The sequence below is a fragment of the Phyllostomus hastatus genome, unplaced genomic scaffold, assembly GCF_019186645.2.
Source record: "Phyllostomus hastatus isolate PE091 unplaced genomic scaffold, TTU_PhHast_1.1 phas_contig_118, whole genome shotgun sequence".
In the NCBI taxonomy this organism is placed as follows: Eukaryota; Metazoa; Chordata; class Mammalia; order Chiroptera; family Phyllostomidae; genus Phyllostomus; species Phyllostomus hastatus.
In genome coordinates this window covers 1,692,705-1,715,812 of record NW_025333543.1, presented here as the reverse complement: position 1 = coordinate 1,715,812, position 23,108 = coordinate 1,692,705, and the positions used below count along the sequence as shown (strand labels likewise).

The 23,108-nt window shown below is 38.0% G+C and overlaps 1 protein-coding gene across 2 annotated transcripts in view; it reads right to left on the bottom strand.

Annotated features, from left to right (window-relative positions):
• Nucleotides 1-289: 289 nt before the first annotated feature.
• Nucleotides 290-23,108, bottom strand: part of AASS (aminoadipate-semialdehyde synthase) — a 66,745-nt gene continuing 43,926 nt past the window's right edge. For both annotated transcript variants that reach the window (XM_045847568.1, XM_045847561.1), the window contains 6 exons: nt 17,319-17,486; nt 13,265-13,360; nt 5,194-5,309; nt 4,470-4,558; nt 3,860-4,036; nt 290-2,426 (listed from right to left, as the gene is read on the bottom strand). In XM_045847568.1, the coding sequence (XP_045703524.1) occupies nt 2,308-2,426; nt 3,860-4,036; nt 4,470-4,558; nt 5,194-5,309; nt 13,265-13,360; nt 17,319-17,486 (765 nt within the window). In that variant the 3' untranslated portion in view covers nt 290-2,307. The remainder of the gene's footprint in view (nt 2,427-3,859; nt 4,037-4,469; nt 4,559-5,193; nt 5,310-13,264; nt 13,361-17,318; nt 17,487-23,108) is intronic.

Here is a 23,108-nt window from a genome sequence, read left to right as displayed (position 1 = left end):
TTATATACCAGGTTATGAGCACAGCCCATGAAAGCAAACAGGTATTTAGTCTATATACATAACATTTTTACTGATGGAACATGTCAAAAGGGGTTTGCAAAGTTTCATGCTGGAGATTTCTCCCTAGACAATACTCGATGGTTGGGTAGTTGAAGTTGATAGCGATCAAACTGAGACATCAAGTGAGAACAATCACTGTTATATCATGCAGGAGATAGCCGACCTACTCAAAATATCCAAATCAATAAAGTTATTGGTGAAAATGAAAAAAATAATTAATTGTATATAGTATTTTTCCCAAGGAGCCAAAAAATTTTATTTGTAATTGATTCTCTTTTGTACAACTTGAGATTTAATTCACACCCCCATACAATTCACACATTCAAAGTATACAACTCAGTGATTTTTTTTAGTATATTCAGAGATGCCACCATTATCACAACCAACTGCACACTATTTCCATCACCCCAAAACAGAACCTAAACCCACTGGCCGTCACTCCAACTCATCCCGTGAACCTGAAGTCCTAAACCACTGTTAATCTAATTTCTCTACATAGATTTGACTATTCTGGACATTTTATGTAAATGAAATAATATATATGGCTTCTTTCACTTAGCATAATGTTTTCAAGGTTCATCTATGTTGTGGCCTATATTATTCAGTACATTTTTATTGCCAAATAATATTCCATTGTATGTATATGTCAAATTTTGTTTATGGATTTAGTAGTTGACCAACATTTGGCTTGTTTTCATTTTCGGCTAGAATGAATATGCTATAAACATTTGCTTACAAGTTTTTACATAAAAACACATGTTTTCATTTCTCTTGGGTATATACCTAACAGTGGCTGGATAGATATGGTAACTATGTTTAGCCTTCTTGCTAAACCATTTTCCCAAACAGCTGTACCATTTTACATTCCCACAGCAGTTTATGAAAGTTCCAATTTCTTTACATCCTCAGCAGCACTGTTTTTGTTTTTTTTTATTATAACTATCCTGATGAGTATGAAGTACTATCTCATTATGAGTTTGATTTGCATTTCTCAGACAGCTAATAATGTTGAGCATCATTTTATGCACTTACTGGCTTTTTGTTTATCTTCTTTGGAGAACTGTCAATTTAGATCCTTTGTTAATTTTTTTACATTAGGATCTTTCTCTTTTTATTATAGTAGTTGTTTCTGTATTCTAAATACAAGTTCTTCCCTTTCTTTATATACGATTTGCAAAATTTTCTCTCATTCTGTGGATTGTCTATTTGCTTATTTGATGGTATACTTGGAAGCACAAGAGTTTTTAATTCCATTGATGTCCAATTTATCTATTTTTTTCTTTTGTTGCTTGTGCTTTTATTGTCATTTACTTAAGAAACCATTGCCATAAAACCAAGGTCATAAACTTTTACACTTCTAATTTTTCCTAAAAGTTTATAGTGTTTGCTCTTATATTTTTAAGCCTTTGGTCCACTTTAATTTTTGTATGTGCTATGAGATAAAGGCCCACTTCAGTCCTCTACATATGAATATTCAGTTGTCCCAGCACCCTTTGATGAAAAGACTAATTTCATCCAGCAAATTGTATTAGCACCCTTTTCAAAGATCAGTTAACTATAAATGTGAGGGTTATTTCTGGACTGTCAGTCTAGTCCTATGAGTTTGGAAGTATTCCTTCCTCTCTAATTTTTTGGAATAATTTGAGAAAGATAGGTGTTGACTCTTAGATTATTGACAGAATTCACCAGGAAAGCCATATGATCCTGGACTTTGTCTTTGGGAAATGACTGATTCAATTGTATTACTTGAAATCAAGTCTATTCAGATTTTCTATTTCTTCATTATTCAGTCTTGGGTGGATGGTTCTAAATATTTATCCATTTCCTTTAGGTTTTTCAATTTGTTGGCATATGATTGTAGGAGTCTCTGATGATCCTTTCTATTTCTGTGGTGTTGAGGAAATATTTCCCATCTAAAAAGATGAAACTTCATCTGCTGAGTATAATAAAATATATTCTTGTAGGAAAACAGTTGCACAATAAATTAACAAATAGCACAGTCATTATCATTCTTACATAAACATGAAAAAATACATTATAGAACATTAAAGTTCTCTGGTAATTACTGGCATGTTCTGTTCCAAATATTTTCACATGAAAAAAAGATTTATCTTTTAAAACACATTGTAGTGACTTAATCAAAACACATGTTTTATATTTTAAAATAGCACTGTAGCAAATATATTTGTGGCACAAGTGTTCATAACTGTGTTGTATAGGAAGATAAAAACAAAATATAATTCTTAATTAAGATTTGACTGTGCTCTGTGTTGTATAAATAATGCCTTCTGCTTTAATTCGCTCCAGTATTGGTCCATAGATCTGCTTTGAAAAAGGTCCAATCAGGCCTTTAGCTTGAATTTCACCTGAAAGAAAATAAATTTATAGTTGCCATTTTAAAGGTGATATTAAAGGTTAATTTCTACAGCAAGTCTCCACATAGCATTAAGCTCAGAGTCAATCCATTGTTGGAGGCCTGACCATTTTTAAAATACCTGTTCAATGTCCCCTGCTAAATTATTACTTAATCAATACTCTGAAAAGAGGGGGGGTTAATTTTATATAGCAAAACAATCTGCCCTTAGGGACAGGGTCACAATTTTTATACTTGACTGCATTAACTCCTGTTAAGATAATTAAATAATAAAGTATATTAAGAAAGTAAAGTAAATCAAACTGGTCTGCTTTTTTCTTTTGCCAATGTCATTTTATTTAAAAGCATAACACCAACAGAATGAATTAAAACCCATCTGTTTTTTTGGGCACATATGTCTGCTAGGATCACTGAAACAGTAAGTCTGGACACGTTCCTTAAATGCCATTTTGACCTCTTCATACATCACTTCACCACTCTGGTTCCTCAGTAACTAAGTATATGTTTTAATTTGATATTAGCTGATATGTACATATGTTTTCTTGTTATTTAATATTAATATCCTTTGATGTCTTCTACTTTCCTCACACTTTCACAAGGGCCAAATAGGATATTATACTCAGAGGTAATGCTTGTTTAAACATATATGTAATCATAAGGGAAGAGTGAAGAGTTAAAATTTGAATTAATTTTGTTCAAAATATTTACTGAGTACTGATAATATACTGAGATATAAAGATTGATAAAAAGTGGTCTCAAAAACAAATGTGTTCCAGGCAAAAATAAAATTAAAAATGGTGTCCTTTTTTGAAATCTAGAAGTGAATACCCTCTGCTATTTCAGTGTTACCACCCCCAGAATATGAATAAACAAGGAAAGAGAGTTAACATGTGTGTGGCAGGAACTTTATGTATTATTTCACTTCAGTGTCACAACAACCTTATGAATTAGAGATGACATTTCCCAATTTAATGATGAGGGAACTCTAGCTCAGAGATGCTGAGTAGCTTGTACCTTATCACTCAGCTGTCTTGTGACTGAGCTGGGACACAGAGCAGGTCTAACTCTAAAGCCCTTGACTTTTATTCACCACAGAGTGATCTCCCAGTCATTTAGCACCTGGATCTTCTGAGATGGCTCACTTTTATTTATTTATTCATTTTGCTCTTTTATTAAATTTACTGGGATAACATTGGTTAATAAAATTATATCGGTTTCAGGTATACAATTCTATAATACACCATCTGTATATTGTGTTGCACATTCAAGTCTCTTTCTATCACCATTTATTCCCCCATACCCTCTTCTATCTCCCCCAACTCCTACAGAGATGGCTCACTTCTAGTGAATGCCAGTGTTATACTCAAGAATAATTATTTGATGTCCAGGCACTCGATGACTTGGAGATAAGACAAAGGAACTTACCATCAAGCAACATTTTGGCTGCCATAGCAGTAGGTAACCCCACAGTTTTAGCCATAGCTGAAAAGCCATTCACATCTCCATAAACCACAAGATCAATAGTCTTATTTTCTAAATGTCCAGAAGGATGTCTGATTCCAAAACTGTCTCTCATCACAATCATATCTTTCTCTCCAGGACCTTAAAAAAAATAAACAGATGTTTTAAAGTGTCATCATCATTACAACTCCAGCGTCCTATTTCATCTCCTGCTGCTGCCTTTCTGCTTTCACAAGTTTCCCTCCCATTGTATATAGCCCTTTAGGCAATGATCTATACTTATTTTTAGCTCAAAGACCAACTGAAAAATTCAAGGAATTATAACTCCAATCATGCTCTTCTATACAAGTTGTTATCACAACAGCCTGGCCACAAACATGCAGGCCCACGTTCATTCTTAATTGACAATTCTTTCATTCTTCCCTCTGAAAACATAACCCAGTGTTCTTTCCCTCATATTATACATCCCCACCTCTACTGCTTTGCTCCAGCTCTCCAATCTAATTTGCTAGTTGTACTAACAATATCTCATGTTTTTTCTTCTGGGACATTTTCTTAATAGCCCATAGCCTACCATAGGAGAGTTTCATAGCCAAATGCTTGGAAAGGGCATCCACCACAGACTCTGCCCGAGGGACTTGTTCATCCCCAAGTAATCCCAACCTGAGAAGCATAAGAGGTGGCTGCATTAGTTCAAGTCCTGTACATGTTCTCACCTGGGAAGCAGAAGGGAACACCCCTTGGATTTACTCTTCAAGGGTAGAATAACAAAATGACAGTTCAAGTTATAAGACCCTCCTCAACTGTAAAATAACAACAGCAATAGTGATGTTTTAACTGGTAGAATCATCCCCCGACTCTCCAGGAAAGTACTCTCTGGAGCAAAACTGATACATTGGAACACTATTGGAATCCATAGTGTTCCAATGAGATTAACCAACAGGTTAGTTCTCCTGCATTAAGGATACCAACAAAATGTGTCAGTCATGTGAATGAGTGTTTTAAAATGGTTGGAAAAAGACTGGGTGAATGTCCTACAGGAGAAAAAAAAAACCACCTTTCTTGGGAATTGAGTAGTAAAGTGTCTCAAGTATTTCCCAAGTTGTAATTGCCATTGAATTTCTCTATTTCATCCCCACATGAACATGGTATACGGTAATCTCTCCACAACAATAGAGCAGAAAATTAATAAAAGACAATTTAAAATGCTTGGTTCTATTTTGACCTTTCTTTGATGAAAAAGGACTAAATAATCATTGATACAATATTTTGCTCTAAACTGATGAGTGGGTGCCTACCGTTCAGCAGCCTCCAGCTGAGTACTATCTCCTCCTAGTTTCTTAAGGACAGCTTCCCTAAGCACATCATGCTTGGAGGATGGTGAAATTCCAACTAGATCACAAAGGAGCTCTTTCTGGTTAGAAAAATAAAAATAAAAATTCTAAGTTCCTAATAAAATAAATAAGTTGAGAAAGTTTTTATTCAGACATTGGACCTCAAATGGACTGTGAATTAGAAGACTATAAATTATAACTCATACATATGCATACACATGTGTCTGCACATTTACATATCAATAAATACATGATATTCCAGGATAATATTTCAGCAATAAAAATGGGCCATAACATTAAATCAATACTAAACAGATGGTATCATATTAACATCACACTTTCTGCCTTTGTTCTGTATCACTTTTTCACCCATTCTCCCTCACCCTCCAGCAGTCCATTTTAGCCAGGATAAAGTGGAAGGGGCTGATTGTTGTGGTTGCTAGCAGCAACCAGAGTTCTTTTGTAGGTTCAAGAGATGAGAAAGACCTTGCAGACAATAAAATCTCAAAAGAAAAACTTAGGAGTCACATCAGAAAGAATGGCAGCATGAGAGAAGCCCTCAGTCTCTCCTCTTGAAGTTTCAACAACTTGAACAGCTATAACCTAACAAAGGATTCTCTGCTCGACCCATAAACATGGTCTGAGACATCTGGACATTGAAACATCTAAAAGTAAGCAAGTAAGAACGAAAAGGGGAGGTGAGCAGGGCTGAGATGATCCACCGATGCAGCCTATTTAATCTATAGCCAGGGAAGAAATCTGGTTGTGGCTAGCATTCCCTTCAGCTGGCATGAGCAAAGAGATCTCATTGGCACTCCCACAAGTGAAAGCAGCACAAGCTGCCACTGAGCTCAGAGACTTAGGCAAGAACACAGCACAGAAGTGCACCTGCCAGATGGTCAGCATTCCAGACAAAGAAACAAAGCCACTATGCCCTTCTACCCCCCATAGCCTCTCAGAGCTTGCCTCCCTTTCCTCTTGGTGTTAGGTTGTGAGCAATTATCTGCAAGCCTGAGAAATTGTACTACAGAATCATATTTTTCTGTGGGCAAAGGGTGCAACTGTGAACAGTACCAGGGCTGGGGCACATGGGGACCCCAAGATGTCCCCAAAGTCACCATTACCAAGAGGGCAAAAAAACAAGGAAGCTGGTTGGTTTCCCCAGCTCAAACCACACACATGCATTGTAGCTACGGCGATGGCAGCATCTAGCTACAAGGATGCACTGGGATTTCACAGAGTTAAAAATCTTGTGATTCAGCACCACCTACTGAAAAAGCATAGAAAGGCCTCTTTGTTTTAATCTTCTAAAGAAGTGCCACTTATATACAGATGTCTAGGCAGAGAAGGAACCCATCAAATACCAAGAAATAGCCAAGGTAGTGAGGTAGCTAAGAAAGAAAATGAACCTCCAGAAAACATACCTAAACACATAGAAATATGTGATATAAATACCACAGAATTCAAGATTGCAATTCTGAAAATAATTGATGATATTTGACAGAATACATATAGGGAATTTTTAAAAAGATTTTATTTATTTTTTAGAGAGAGGGGAAGGGAAGGAGAAAGAGAGGGAGGGAAAAATAAATGTGTGGCTGCCCCTCACATGCCCCCAACCAGGGGTTTGGCCCACAACCCAGGCATGTGCCCTGACTGGGAATCAAACTGGCAAACCTTTGGTTTTCAGGCCCATGCTCAGTCCTCTGAGCTACGCCAGCCAGGGCCAGACAGGCAATTTAGTGCACTCAAAAAAAATTAATAAACAAAACAAGTACTTTACCAAAGAGATTGAAACTTTAAAAATAAACCAAAAGAAATTCTGGAAATGAGAAATCCAATAAAAGAGATAAAAATCAACTAGCAAACATAGGAAATAGCTGGAGGAAATGATTAGCAATATTAAAGATAGGAATCTAGAAATGATGCAGAGGAAAAAAATAGAGAGACTTGAGCATTAAAAAAATGAAAGAGCTTCTAAAATAACTATCTGACTCCATCAGAAAACACAATATGAGAATAATAGGCATACCAGAAAAAGAAGAGAGGAAGGAACAAACAACTTATTCAAACAAATAAATAATGAGACCTTCCCAAACTTATGGAAAGAGATAGATTTTGAAATCCAAGAAGCAAATGGAACACCTAGTTACTTTAATCCAAAAAGGCCGTCTTCAAGGTACATTGTATTAAAACTGTAAAATAATTAATGACAAAAAAAGAATTCTCAAGGCAGCCAGGGAAAAGAAGAAAATAATCTATAAAGGAATGCCCATTATGTTATCACCTGACTTCTCAGCAGAAACTTTACAAGCCATAAGGTAGTAGAACCAAATATTCAAACTGCTGAAAGAGAGAAATTACCATCCAAGAATAATATATCCAGCAAAGTTATCCTTTAGATATGAAGGAGAAATAAATGACTTTCTAGACATACAGAAGCTGAGAGAATTTATCACCAGAAGACCTCCTGTTTCCCTGTGGGAAACACTTAGGTTATTCTCCTCTAAACAAAGAACAAAAGGTAACAAAAATATGAGTAAGATCAACAACAAACAGCACAAAACACAGTAATGTGTGACAATAAAAGCATAAAAGGGGGAAGGGTAAAAGTCTGAATTTGCAAGGGAGAATGGAGATCAGATGCATTCAAAATAAAAAAAAAACTCCTGTTATCTGCACAACTTTCTTTTTCATAAACCTAATTGTAACCACACACAAAAACCTAAAAGTGAGGCACATTGCCTTAAAAAAGAGGAAAGAAATATGCAATACCACCAACACAACAACAAGAGATGGAAATACAAAGTGAAAGAATCAACTGAGGCACAGAGCTACCAGAAAACAAAAGGTAAAATGGCTATACAAAAATCCTCACACTTCTATAATTACCCAAAATGTAAATATACTCAATTCACCAATAAAGAGATACAGGGTAGCAAAATGGATCAAAAACAAACCCAAACATATTATGCCCTCAGGAGATACAACTTAGCTGCAAAGATAAAGTTAGACTCAAAGAGAAAGGGTGAAAAATGATTCTCCAAGCACATAACATCCACAGAAAAACAGGTAAAAATAGATTTCAAGATAAAGGTAACAAGAGACAAATATGGACATTTTATAATGATAAAAAGAACACTACATCAAGAAGACATAACACTTCTTAATATATGCACCCCAATCAGGAAGCACCAAAATATATAAAACAACTACTAACAGAACTAAAGGGAGATAAAGATAAGAACATAATGACAATTGGGGACCTTAATACTCCATTGGCAACCCTAGATAGATCATCCAAACAGAATATCAATAAATAAATATCAGCTTTAAATCACACATTAGATCAAATGTACATAATTAGCATCAACAGAACATTTTATCCCAGAACATCAGATTATACATTCTTCCCTGGTGAACATATAACATTCTCAAAGATAGACCATGTGTTGGGTCACATACGTAGCTTCCATAAATTCAAGAAAATTGAAAATATACCAAGCATATTCTCTGACCATATACTTTGATATAAAAAGTCAACTGCAAAAAGAATATAAATAAACCCACCAATATGTGGAAATTAAAGAGCACCCTACTAAAAAATGATGGATTAAAAAGAAATAACAAGTGAGCTCAAAAGATAGAGACAAATGAGAATGACAATACAATATATCTAAACTTCTGAAATGCAGCAAAAGCAGTAATAGAAAGGAAGTTTATATCATTACAAACCTATCTCAAGAAACAAGAGAAATCCCAAGGAAACAACCTAACATTACATCTTAAAGAACTGGAAAAAGAAGAACAAAAGCAACTCAAAGTCAACAGAAGAAAAGAATTAATAACAATTAATTTATTATTTAAGTGCAGAATTGAATAAAATAGAAAACAAAAAGACTATACAATAAATTAATACAACAAAGAGCTGGTTCTTTTTAAATTTTAAAAGATTAATAAAATTTACAAACCCCTGGCTAGACTCACTAAAGAAAAAAGAAAAAATACTCATAAACAAAAACAGAAATGAAGAGAAGTTACCACAGATATCACAAATATACAAAGAATTAAACTAAAACATTGTGAGAGACTATGTGTGACCAAATTCAACCTACAAAAATTAAATAAGGTCCTAAAAATACATAAACTTCCTAGATTGAATCATGAAGAATTAGAAAATCTAAATAGAGTAATAAACAGTGAGGAAATTGAAACAACCATCAAAAACCTCCCAAAACTAAAAGCCCAGAACCAGATGGTTTCACCAGTGAATTCTACCAAACATTAAAAGAATATTTAAAACCTATCCTTCTCAAATTATTTCAAAAAACTGAAAAGACAATCCTTCCTAACACATTTTATGAGGCCAACATAACCCTAATACAAAAACATGACAAAGAGAACAAAAAAGATTAAAAAAAGAAAAGAAAACTATAGTTAAGTATCTCTTTTGAATACAGATGCAAAAATCCTAAGGAAAATACTAGCAAATTGAATACAACAATACAGTCAAACATAATACATCATGATCAAGTGGGGTTCATTCTGGGAACATGAGATGGTTCAATATATGTGAATCAATCAATGTAGTACAACACATTAACAAAACAAAAATTAAAGTCATATGATCTTAACAATAGATGCAGAAAAAGCATTTGATAAGACACAACATTTATTTATGATTAAAACACCCAATAAAATGGGTATGGAAAGAAAGAACCTCAACATAGTAAAGGCTGTATATAACAAATCTTCAGCCAGTATCATACTCAATGGCAAAAAAACTGAAAATTTTTCCTCTAAAATCAAGAACAAGACAAAGATGACTGTTCTCACCACTTTTACTCAACACAGTTCTCAAAGTCATAGTCAGAGCAATAAGGCAAGAAAAACAAATAAAAATTATCCAAATTGAGATGGAAGAGGTAAAAGTGTTACTTTTAGCAGAGTACATGATTCTGTATATAGAAAACCCTAAAGACTCCACCAAAAAACAATTAGAAATAAACAAACACAATAAAGCTGCATGATGCAAAATCAATATACAAAAATTCACTGCTTTCCTATATACTAACAATGAAACTTCTGAAAAATAAATAAAAAATAATTACTTTTGCAATTGCAGCCATAAAAATAAAATACCTAGCAATAAACTTACCAAAGGATATGAAGGGCCTATATACTGAAAACTACAAAAAGTTATTAAAAGAGATTTAAAAAGACACAATAAAATGGAAAGATATTTTGTGTTCATTATTTGGAAGAATTAACATAATTAAAATGGCTATGTTACCCAAGGCAATATACAGATTTGATGCAATAACCATCAAAATCCCAATGTCACTTTTTAAAGTAATAGAACAAAAAATTATCAGATTTATATGGAACCATAAATGATCCCAAATAGCCAAACCAATCCTAAGAAAAAAAGAATGATGCTGAAGATATTATACTGCCTGACTAAAAAATTATACTACAGAGCAACAATAATCGAAACAGCACTGAATTTACAGAAAAACAGACACACTGACCAATGGAATAAAACTGAGAGCCAAGAAAGAAAACCTTAGGTGTAAGGGCAAATAATTTTTGACAAAGGAGCCAAAAACTAACAATGAAGATAAGGAAGCATTTTCAATAAATGGTGCTGGGAAAACTGGAAAGCTACATGCAAAAGAATGAAACAAGATTACACTTTGACTCTATGTATAAAAATTAATTCAAAATGGATGAAATACCAAAATATAAGATCTGAAACAATACACTACATAGAAAAAATAGGCACTAAACATATGGACCTTGGTTGTAGAGAACATTTTATGAATTTGACCCGAAAGGCAAAAGTAATGGCAAAAATAAATGAATGGGACAATATTAAATGAAAAACTTCTGCACAGCAAAGGAAACCACTAACAAAACAAAAATGTAACCAACAAAATGGGAGATGATATTTGCAAACAACAGCTCCAACAAGGTCTTAATATTCAAAACCGCAAACTCATCAAAATTGACGCCAAACAATCCAATTAAAAAATGGGCAGAAGACCTGAATGAGACACCTTTCCCAAGAGGACATAGAAACAGCCAACGAACATATGAAAAAAATGTTCAGCATTGCTGGCTAGTAGAGAAAATGCAAATCAAAACAATGAGATATCACCTCACACCTATTAGAATTGTTACCATCAACAATACCAGTAATAACAAGTGTTAGAAATGCTGTGAATAAAAAGGAACCCTCATTCCCTGCTGGTGAGAATGTAAACTGGTAGAGCCAACATGGAAAATATATGGCAGTTCCTGAAAAAATTAAGAATAGGGTTATCATAGGACCCCACAATCTTTTTTCTGGGAATCTACACAAAAAACTCAAAGACATGTATTTGCAAAGATATATGCACCCCTATGTTTTGCAGCATTATTCACATTGGCCAAGACATGGAAACAACCAAAGTGTCCTCAATAGCAGATTGGATTAGTATGATATGGTCCTTGTATATTATGGAATACTACTCAGTCATAAAAAAAAGGAAATGCTGCCATTTGCAATAACATGGATGGATCTTGAGAATATTATGCTAATCAACATAAGTTAGAAAAAAACTAGGAAACATGATTTTACTTGTATGTGGGAGATAAAACTGAAAGTCACAGACACAGGCAACAGTATGGTTGTTACCAAAGGGCATGGTAAAGAGTAAAGGGGCGCAAATCAAGATGACTAAAGATGATTTGACTTTGGGTGGTGAGCACACAAGGCAATGTACAGGTCATGTATCACAGAAACATACACTTGAAACGTATATAACCATAGTGACTAGTGTCATCCAAATAAATTTAATTTTAAAAAAACCTCAAAGGAAAAAAAGTTAAAACAGTGGTCATAGCATTTTCTACTTTGTAAACAAGACTTTTTCCAGGCTCCCAAGGAAAAAGTTATACTCAATTAAGGATAATCAAGCTGGTTCACAGGTCAAATTGAGTTTACCACATGGCTTTGCAAATAAAAAGTTTTATTGGAAGTTGCTCATTTCTTTATGTATTGTCTATGGCAGACTTGAGTAGTCTGACAGACACCAAATGGCCCATAAAGTCTAATACATTTTCAATCGGTCTTTAAAAAAAAAGTTTGCAAACCACTATTCTATATGGTAACTACTAAGATACAAGGACAAGCCATAAGAAACCTTGTACCAGCCATTCCAATGCAGCTGCCTCACCCCAAGGTTCAGCCTATAGATACTTATTCACTTCTGTCTAACAAGTATATTTATAGAAGGTAAAATTTGGACAGCAAAATATTTTAGAAAATAAAAACTGAATTATAAAGCAACTGACTAGCAAGAAAACCAAAGTTTCTTTGAAAGACTAATTGGGATTAGGAATATTGATTTTTTTTCTCCCTGTGATAAATTTCTGACATTTTCTATTGGAATATGGGCACATTAATTTAAGTTGTATGACCAGCTAATAGCAAGTTAATTTCTGGCAGATAGTGGAAGATCTACTTTACATTTAGCTCCCAGCCTCCCAAGTCCTTTCCAACCCCGAGCCTCCAGGATACTAATACAACACAGATAGGAGGATGAACTCAGAAACTGAAAACTCAAATTACTCATGGTTACACATGGCCAAATGAAAGAACTGATGGGATCTGCAGATTAGGAACCCAGTTCTGTGACATCACCAGCAGCTGTCCTGTGTTACCAGTCTCAGGAGGCCCAAACTTAACTCCTCTCACTGGGTCACCACATGGGCCAGTAGCAGAGCCAGAGCCTGGTGTAGACAGCAAGTCCATTCCTGAGGCTGAGGGAGCCATCAAGTGGTAGAAGTTGCTGAGAGAATAGGTCCGGGGTGCCAGCCTCCATGTTCTCTCCATCCTCCCACACAGGGAAGGGAAAGGGGTCTTGGGACTAAGGTTTATCTTCCTGTGTGTAGCTGCAGAATGGGTTCTTTCACTGGTCCAAACCAAAATCCAAACCTGAATGACATTTCTGCAGAGCAGAAGACAACGTGTAATTCTGGGGTCACTCACCCAGGTGAGAGGCTTGGCCTCAGGTCGAAGGGCAGGAAATGCATCTCTGTTTATAAGACCCAACTTCACTAATCCATTCAAGGCTTTGGCATATCCCTGGAATGAGAATAATTAAACAGTATACTAAAATTTTCTCTTCGAAGAAAAATATTTTTGTTTTTTTCTTTTTTATTAAATCATTTTTATTGTTATTCTATTACACTTGTCCTAATTTCTTCCTCTTTGCCCTCCACTGCCCACCCCAACCCCAACTCCCATAGTCAATTCCCACACTGTTGTCCATGTCCATGGGTCATTTATACGTGTTCTTTGTCTAGCAAAGTGTTTTGTTTTGTTTTGTTTTGTTTTGTTTGGAAAGAGAGGTCTATCTTTACAAGTTGTTTAGAAAACAGGCTGAAAGATTTATTTGCATTGCTTCTGTGAATAAAACCTCCTTCAAGTTCAAAACAAAATCAATAGTGTCACAACAATTCCACTGGTTTACATAAGACACCCTGTGAAACGTGGCTCTTTATTTCTGTTTCTGAGTTCATTGAGTGGTATTTTCTGGCAGCATAAGGGCAAGTTTCATTTTTCTCATATGCTTTCAGTTCAGCAGGCAGCATTCAATAGAGCAGTTGTTCTTTCTCATAATGGAAGCAGAAGCTTGTAAGAATAGCCCCCAAAAGCACACAATCCATTCCAATGATTAAGAGCCACTATTCCAATGCATGTAGAGAGCAGGAAAGGAAAAGGTAGATCAGAAAGACTTTTCTAAAATTTTATAAATGTGATAAAAATTAGTCATGTGTTCTTCATTGTCAATAGGACAAGTCTGAAGTCCTTGGCATATTATATAAACCCATCCTAATATGCCCCCAGCCTGACTCACTCATCCTCATCTGCACCACTTACCATTCTGCAAGCATGCTGTGCTCTGCCAGAGCTTTGGGCCTCTGAGCGTGCTGCCCCTGTGTCTGGAATGTGGGAGCCAGTGTCCCTTACCACTGAAATGTTTGCTTCCCCGGTAAGACCCAGCTCAGTGTAGCTACTGAGCCCTCTATGGGAATGGGCACTGCCTTTTTCTCTGTATTCCAGTAGCACTTTGTACATATTTCTATTATGGGACTTGACACAAATTGTAATCATCTATTCAGCTGCTGGACTGTAAGTATAGAAATTGTGTGTGTGTGTATGTGTGTGTGTGTGTGTGATTTATCCCCTTGCCCTTGCCCAATTATCTATCATTCCAGTAAGCGGAAAGAAAACAAATGACTGGATGAATAGATTCTGAATGATGATGTAGTGATTGAAGACCATAAGGGTAGGTTCTCCTGTGAGCAAATTGGGTGAGGAGGGCAAAATAAGGGACTTCGTATCTGCTGAAATTACAGAGACAGAGAGAGACCAAGAGAGGTAGAAGAGATAGAGCAGAAAGACAAAGAAAAACATGTAAAATTATTTTAAGAAGAAATGTATTAATACATGAGTTTCTGTGGTCATAGGATAGTTCACCATTTAATGTGTGACCAACTAGTAATTTTTACATTCTTAAAGGTTATGTGATTCAAACTGCTCAAAGGTTACTAGTAAAACAATTCGCAATTATGTGGCTTAATCCAATGCAAATATACTTCAAAGAGGAGAAACAAAAAAGCAAACCACAAGCTTGCTTCTAGAATCTGATCAGTGGCAGCAGTTCCTTCATCGAGCACATCAAATACTGAGACTTTTCTGAGCTATTTCTTAAACTGAGAAATATATTTTACGCTAACCTCTAAAGGTGAATTTATTGCACATATTCATTCATTCATGAGCAAATAGCTGCCATGTGTCAGACTTGTGCACAGAGATGAAAAATGCAGTCCTCACCCATGAGGAAACTGCAGGCAGCAGAAAAGTCAGGTAAGTCAAATGAAAAAACTGCCCAGCACATAGTGAGCAAAGCTGCATGACCCGGGTTGACCACACTGCAGTAGAACATCACACGTGCTGTGACAGAGGTAAACACAGGGCTATGGGAGCTCAGAGGAGGGGACACTCACATAGATGTGGGGGAGGGGACTCAAAGAGGAGTTAAGATCCCAAGTTGAATCTGCAAGAACAATCAGGTGACAGGCAGGTACAGGAGAGTAACCAAGTGTGTCCCTGTCACACTGGGATGATAGTGTCTTGTCTCTAATACTGGAAAGAATAGTCAGGCTGTGAAAGGGTTGCTGACATTGGTCAGGATGGTGGCCTTCGTGCATCTGAACACTGTGACACATTTCATCCTTCAGGGTTCAGAGTTCTATGGCTCTCAGCCATACACTCGAGTGCTCGGTTCAATTCTTAATTCATTTCAGATTTTCTGTTTCTGGGCACTCACAATTGGCAAGAGTCTGTACCTAAAGGCAACAAAAAGTCCTAATTCTTGAACCACATCCCTCAAAAGGTTCCTACTTATATTCTTAGAAAAAAACTGAAGAAACAGAACCGAGAAATGTGCCTGAGCTGGGGCTGGTTTGGCTTCAGTTCAGACTAGATTTCCTGTTGTGCCTAAAGGCGTGTGGAGCACCACGCTTCCTCAGTTGATTGGCCCAGGCGTCTCAGGTGAATCCTGGACAGTGTGGACATCACATTCACAACAGGACATACCTGCCCTCCAGGGGGTTAAAATATATTTCAGGAGATAAGAAATATACACAGAAAATATACCTAGAAATGCTGGCCGTAAATGCTAAGTGCCAGCAAATGAAACAGAAACTCTAAAGAGCAAGAAACATAGTGGTTGTCATCTCTTTAAGAATAAATAGGTGTCTGACATGGAGAAACAGACAAACCAGAAGCCAGTCTTCATGTGTCGGCACCGTGGAAATGACCTCGGCTCTTACAGTAACTTTCTCAGTTACTCCCTTTCACACACACGTGCATAACACCACCAGTACTGCCTGACTCCTGGTGCCCACCTCACCCAGGGAAGGGGCAGGAAACGTCCTGTATGATGGAGTTGTGCTTTGAAATAACATGGTATGGAAAGCCTCAAAGGCGTGGGGCAGTTTGTCCCTAAAAGCTTCCAGAAGAGCCAACTCTGCCCAAACTTTTATTTCACACTTCTGAGCTCCTGAATGATGAGAAAATGCTTTTTGGTTCTTTTAAGCCACTCAGTTTGTATTAATTTGCTATAAACACTCTGGGAGACTCTTTCACTGATTGTCTTCATCTGATCACACTTGTAACTTCTCTTTTGTGATTAATAAATGTGTAGTTGACATTTGTATTTATACAACTGGAATCTACACCTCATTTTGTGGTAAAAAGATGTTGTTTTGAGAAAAGCGATGCTGAATACATCTACAGCTTTAGGGGAAGAAAAGGAGGGCAAAGCTGATGGCACATTTTAACCCACTGATCTCAGGGATTAAAAACTACATTTTTACATACAAAGAAGATGCACTTTTTCATTCTCACTGGAATGAAAACCTAAGTGGTTGGAGATGCTATGACCATCCTGCCACCGTGGGAGCCTGGGATTGTTGCTATTACTTGAAGGAAGAGCTGAGAAGTGAAGAGGGTCCAAGTCCCGGTGAGGTCACTTGACCCCCTCCCCCAAGCTCATTACATGGAAGCTGGTCCTCTGCCTGTCTCCACAGCTCATGAGTCAAGAATTCCCTTTTGCTCAAGTCATTTTGAGTTGTCTCCTAGTGTTTCCCAATCAAGAGTCCTGAGGAAACAGACTCCAACCTGGACTATCATATTCATTAATTATTTATTTACTTTTTAGGGAGAGAGGAAACGGGGGAGAGAGAAACATCAATGTGAAAGAAACATGGATCGATCACCTCCTGTACACACCTTGACCAAGACTGGAGATGGGAGCCACAACCTAGGAATGCGCCCGAATCAGGAATCAAACCTGCAACTTTCTGGTGCATTGAGGTAAGGGGGCTGGGAGTATAGAGGGTATAGGGTGGGGGCAGGTGACAAGGACACTCCAACCAACTGAGCCACCAGGCCAGGGCCTAATTGTTTTAAACTGAGAAAAATAATCACACCAAAACAGGCCACGTGTTTCATCTAAAATACAGCCACTTACCTTATATCTCAGTGTCCCCCGCAACAAAGTGTGAGCAGACTGAATGCCGTAAACCTCAGCGTATTTTGTACTGTCTCTGTTGGGATAGCCTTCCAAATTTAATCCAGGGTAATAATCCATGGGAGTGACCGCATCAAGAAAGGAGATGCCCCCGGCAACATTCACCACCTGAGGAACATTGAAAAGGCACACTGGGGTTACAATGCTGTATTCCCCTTAGGTTTCTCTGTTATTTGCATAATAAAGAAATCCAAGTTTCAAAAGAAAGCAATAAAGGATTTGGAAAAAACTTTTTTACTGAAACTACTAATCAATATTCCATACTCAAGCTTTTCCACTAGTATAGTTCACAAGGCTATCATTCTCTCAAGCTTTATGTTATTTTTTAATTTTTATTAAATTTGAGGTAACAATTGGTAAATAATAGTATATAAATTTCAGATTTATAACATTTTATTTCAATATCATGTCCTCCATTGTATGCATACCAGCAAAAGTCTAGTTTTATTCCGCTAGCACATATATTACTCCTTTTATCCAATCCACCCTCACCACAACTACCTTCCCCTCTTCTCTCAAACTTGAAAATCTGACTTAAGCATTTAGTTTTGTACTAAGATCTTGTTTTCTCTATTTTTTCTTGCCCCTGGATAAGATGGAACTGAATTATGTCCCAGTGGAGCTTTAAAAAAAAACAATCATCTAAAAGCAACAATCATTGAAATGACTTCTGTGCTCAAAGAGCAATGGCAATATTCTCACTGCTCTTTTTCTTACTCATACCACCCTGCACCCCCACACTCCCCACCCTCCCCCGCCACTGAGTCCACATCAGGCGCCAGCCTTGCACTTGGATTCTCACAGCTAGCATTTACTGACCAGCTATCTGTGTGCCCAGATCCCACTCATTGCAGAGGGAAAAGAATGATGAATACGATACAGTTCCTGACTCCATTCACCCCTTTATTCATTGAACAAACATTTCCTGAACGTAGGCACAGTGCCAGGAGCTGTGCTGGCACAGTAATAAGGACCACCCAGCCTAGACTAGTCGACCTACAGTACACTTTGGGGACAACGAATGGGAGAGGTGACCCCTCACAAGAAAGGCAATGCAGTGAACATACAGTGAAACCAGAAAGTGCTACCCATAATCTTACTGCTGGGAAGAAGTTAAATCCCTGATTCCCAAGCTATTGTGATTTCTCATTAATCCTCTTACCCACACCCCTCCCCTTAGCACACACTCCAAATGCAGTGAAGCATTTTTTAAAACATTTGGTTAAAGAACTAAGTTTTTGTTTTAGCTGGTGAAGTATACGATCATCCTTGAGATAACGGAAGATGGGGCTGAGATTCCAGGGGAGGGTGTGACTACTGGTGGAACTGGATTTTGTCCTGCTTGTCCCTCGGCAAACAATCCCTGCTCACGTGTGTACAGCAGCACAGCACCACCCCTCCCCTGGGAGCCATCAATGTGCCTTCAGGTGGATTCCGAGGGATTCGCCCTGAGGAATCTCCAGGTAACCTAAAGGATTTCAGAGTTTATTTGCACACAGACTCTGCATGTGCCTTGGTACAAATGACAAAATGGAAACATATGCCTCTCTACAGCTGAAGCCCCAGAAGGAAATGCACTAGGCTGACTGTAGAGGCAGGCCTCACAGAGTCTCTCCATTTCAAAGGCTCACTCCGCAGAATGCCCAACACCATCTAAAATTCCAGGAGTGATCATTTAAAGGACGGGATAAATGCTTTTTATTTAGTGTTCCTATGAAACTCGGACTGCACAGTAACCATTTCTGCACTCTTTCTTTAAAACAAATTTCTTCTATCAGGATTACAAATTTTAAAGAAAAAGCAATTACGAAGGTACTTGTTAACCTTTAGCGTCTCCACACTTACTCATTTCTATAACCTATGGAAATTTTTTTAAAAAACTCAATACAGACCACTATACTCCAGCAATTAACTAGTCAGAAATAAATCAATCGGTGCCAAAGTCCACTATGAGATCCTTGTGAACAAAACATGGGAATGTAAGCTGAATGGTAATGCTCCTTTAGTGACATTGAAGGCTGCTGAAGCAACTTGACCCAAAAAGCACTGGGTAATCATTACCATTTGATATCAACTCGGAGTTTTATTTCTAGTGGCATAGCATGCACTTCGTTAATAAGCCCTATCTTGTTTAGTATTTTATTAATGACTTGGATGAAGACAGTAGGGCAGATTTATCTATTTGGCAGAGAATAGACATTTTTTCTGCTTTGGCAATGCTCCCATGGAAAACCCTCTCCCGGCAGAAACGGTAGCTCACTACTCACTGCTCTTGCTGTCTGCTCTATGTTCAATTCTCTTTCATTTACACACACATCTCCCAACCAATGAGGACTGATGATAAGCTTGATTGTTAAACAAAAAATATAACACAGGAAATTTACAGATAATCATTTACTCACAACCCACTGTGTGTTAGGTGCCTTATAAACCTTACCTTTATCCCATACAATAACCCATTTTTCACAGGTAAAAACTGGGGCTGAGTCACCCAGAGGCACAGAAGGACTCAGGTCTACATGACTCCAATGTCCATGTTATTTTTTCTAAACCGTATTTATACCTTTAATCGTGCTTACCTCTGGATCAATATCTTAAAGGTGGTACTGACTGACAAGGTATAGCATTCTAGATTGTGCCAGTTTTGGGTCTAAGCATTATAGTAAGCATGGTTGCAGGCAATGGAAAGCAGTGGCAACTCTTGGTTTTTTCTTTTTTCTTTTCAAAAACATTTGTTTTAGTTTACACACAACTTTATGACAACACTTACTGAAATTGAATTTCCTACAAAGGAGGGGCTGGGTGTGGCCTTCAAGGTAAACTTGACTTTCAGGCCAACTTGAGGGCTAGAAAACCTATCTCAAAGCTGTGTTTGCAGAGTAAGCATGGTCCTGACTCAGAGTATTTGTTTAGCTGGCAGTAGCTTAAAAGTAAAAGCTGTGACAGAGGTTGATGGAGAGGCTCTGCCATGTCATTCCCAGGTGCCACCATTATAGGAAAGTGTCCCATCACTCACAAAGGGGACAGAACTAAGAGAAGACACAACCACTGTCTCCAGAGATGTGGAAGAAAATCAAGCATTATTAGAAACAATTAGAAGTTGGAAATAGTAATGGCTGGAAATTATTGCAAGGAGGTAGGGCAAGGAGACACGTCCTAATTCATAAGCCATTGTCTAAATCGCTGGAAAAGTTGAAGTCTCCCACTTTAAACAGAAGCCAGAGGACCCCTGACTCCCCTTTATGATTCTGTGAATCAGGTAAGGGCTGCTCCACAGTCACAGGGGGATGGAGGAACCCGAACACAAAGGAGGCTTCTGGGTTGCGAGACAGACTGATGCACTTGAATTACTGAGTGAACAATACAGCATCAGGAAAATTCTTAGACACAGACAAAGTGTGGGAGTTCAGACAAAAAAACAGTGAATGGGGGCAGGAGTGGTCAGGGAAAGATGCATCCACAAGAGGAAGCTTGAGCAGGAAGTGGAAAATATATCATTTTAGCAGAGAAAAGCAACATGTTTTCTCTCGGTGTCTCCACAGAGGCAGGGCAATGCAAAGAAGCACCTTTTTGCAAAAGGAGCTTAGGATGAAAGGGCAAAACTTCAAGAAATACAGCTTCTGCTGCCTGAATATAAACTTCTGCTTTCCCTGAGCTCTCCTCACCATCAATATTTTTAGGTCACTGATATTTGCTAGGGACTTACGACATGCCTGACAATCTGCTCTTAAGCAGACTATAGTCTACGTGACCTCATGGAGCCCACAGCAGGAACCCTGTAGGACTGGAGTCATGGTGTTAATCTCCAGACATGCATCCCAAAGCTCAGAGAGAAACAGACTGCTCTCGTGCTTCCGGCTGGTGAGGGCAGAGCTAGAGCGCAAAGCCAGGCAAACGGACACTGAATCCCTTGTCCTATGGGCTGCACCCTGCTGACCCTCTCACTGTTACCATCTTTATCACTTACATGGCCTCTTGAAAATAAGCATTTTGCCAAAATGAAGCAAAACTTTTTCTTGCATTTACATGTTAGGCCAATGTCTTTTCTAGGACAGCAGAGGTAAAAGGACATCAGGAGACAGGCTGTGGCAGATAAAAGATGTGTGCTTGGTAGAACATCAGGCTGGGTTTCTTGCCCAAACCTTCATGATTCACAGAACTGGGGAACTAGAGGAATATTGGTGCTCACATTACACATCAGGAGACTGACACCCAGAGGACCTTGACAATTGTCTGGCCTTTGGTGACATTGTCTGGGATGCCACCTCTTGGACCAGAACTCAAGGGTCCCATTTCATATCCTGAAACATGTTGAGAGTATCTTCCCAGCAACAAATTTAAATGTCTTGTCTGTTTGGTAGGGTCTTAAGTGAAACTGTGGTCCTCTGGTCACTAAGTCAGTTCTCAGATTCAGCAGCACGTTAGAATCACTTCAGGAGTTTTTAAGGCTCCCACAACTCAGGTGAATTGGGCTCTGTGAGTAGGGCCCAGACACTGCGATTTTGTAAACATCTCTGGTGATTCCAATGAGCAGAAAGGCTGTGAGCCACACTCTCCACCATAGGCTCAGAAGACCACGGCTGGTAGCAACATCCACCTCAATTCTGAAGAAACTTTCACTGTTCCCTTTTGTATATGAAATACATTTAGATTCACAGATACACTGAGAGTTTATAATACTCCTGTCAGAATAATGCTTTTAAGACACACATGTGATCACATAACTCATCTCTCCCTGCAGGGCCAGGACTAGGAAGAGATTACAGAGGGAGGTCATTTCATCACAAAATGTAAAGAGAATCCTTCACTCTAGTCACATTCTTTCCAAAGTCTGAGGCTTTCCTTAGGCTAAGAAAATAAACCACAAGGCAGCCTGATGTGATTTGAACACTGGCTGTTCCATTTGCAACCTCTTTAACTGTGGCTGTAAGATAAGCTTCTTATGCCTGTTTTCTGCCTTATAAACCTGACAGGCTTGTTGTAAGAATCAAATGAAGGCACTGCTTAGCACAGTCAGGAGGGGCAGCCCACCTGCCAGGCTGGCAGCTTCTTATCCTTCAAGGTCAAGCACATTGTCTTTTCTCTGCTGATTTTCTTCTCTGTACCTTTGCGCCAAGGTCAAATCAACTGTCCTCTCATCTGCTCTGTCTGGCACTTCAGCACACCTTGGAACTGCCCTACGGGATAGTAGCTGTCATTCCAGCGTCTGTCTCTCCTGCTCTAAGGTGAGTGGTAAAGGGGGAAAGAAGGAATCTGGTTTGTTAGACCTGGGTTTGAACCCCAGCTGAATGATCTTAACATTCGCTTTATTAAGCCAAAGTTTCCTTATTTTATATTCCATCATTTTATAATGATGAAAATAGCACTAAACTCAGAGAATGCTTACATTCTGGTGCACAGCAGCTGGGGAAATAAAAGATCCTTTCCCTGACCCACAAAACCCTCCATTCCCAGAGTCACCCCCATTCCAGCTGCGAATTCTCTGAGGTCAGGAACTTCCTTCAGGAGACAACCTTTGGAGACTTGCCCCAAAGCCAGCACACAGTAGGGACTCAGAAATTGCTTGCCACAAGATGACTGGTATTTACACATGCAGAGAAGTTGAGAAGTGAGTTTTCCAAATGTGGAAACAACTTACAAGAAGAGGAAAAATGAGCACAGGCCATGCTGGGAATGGTGAGGTGACCAAATGGAACGGAAAATACACACTGGGAATCATCAAAAGAATGA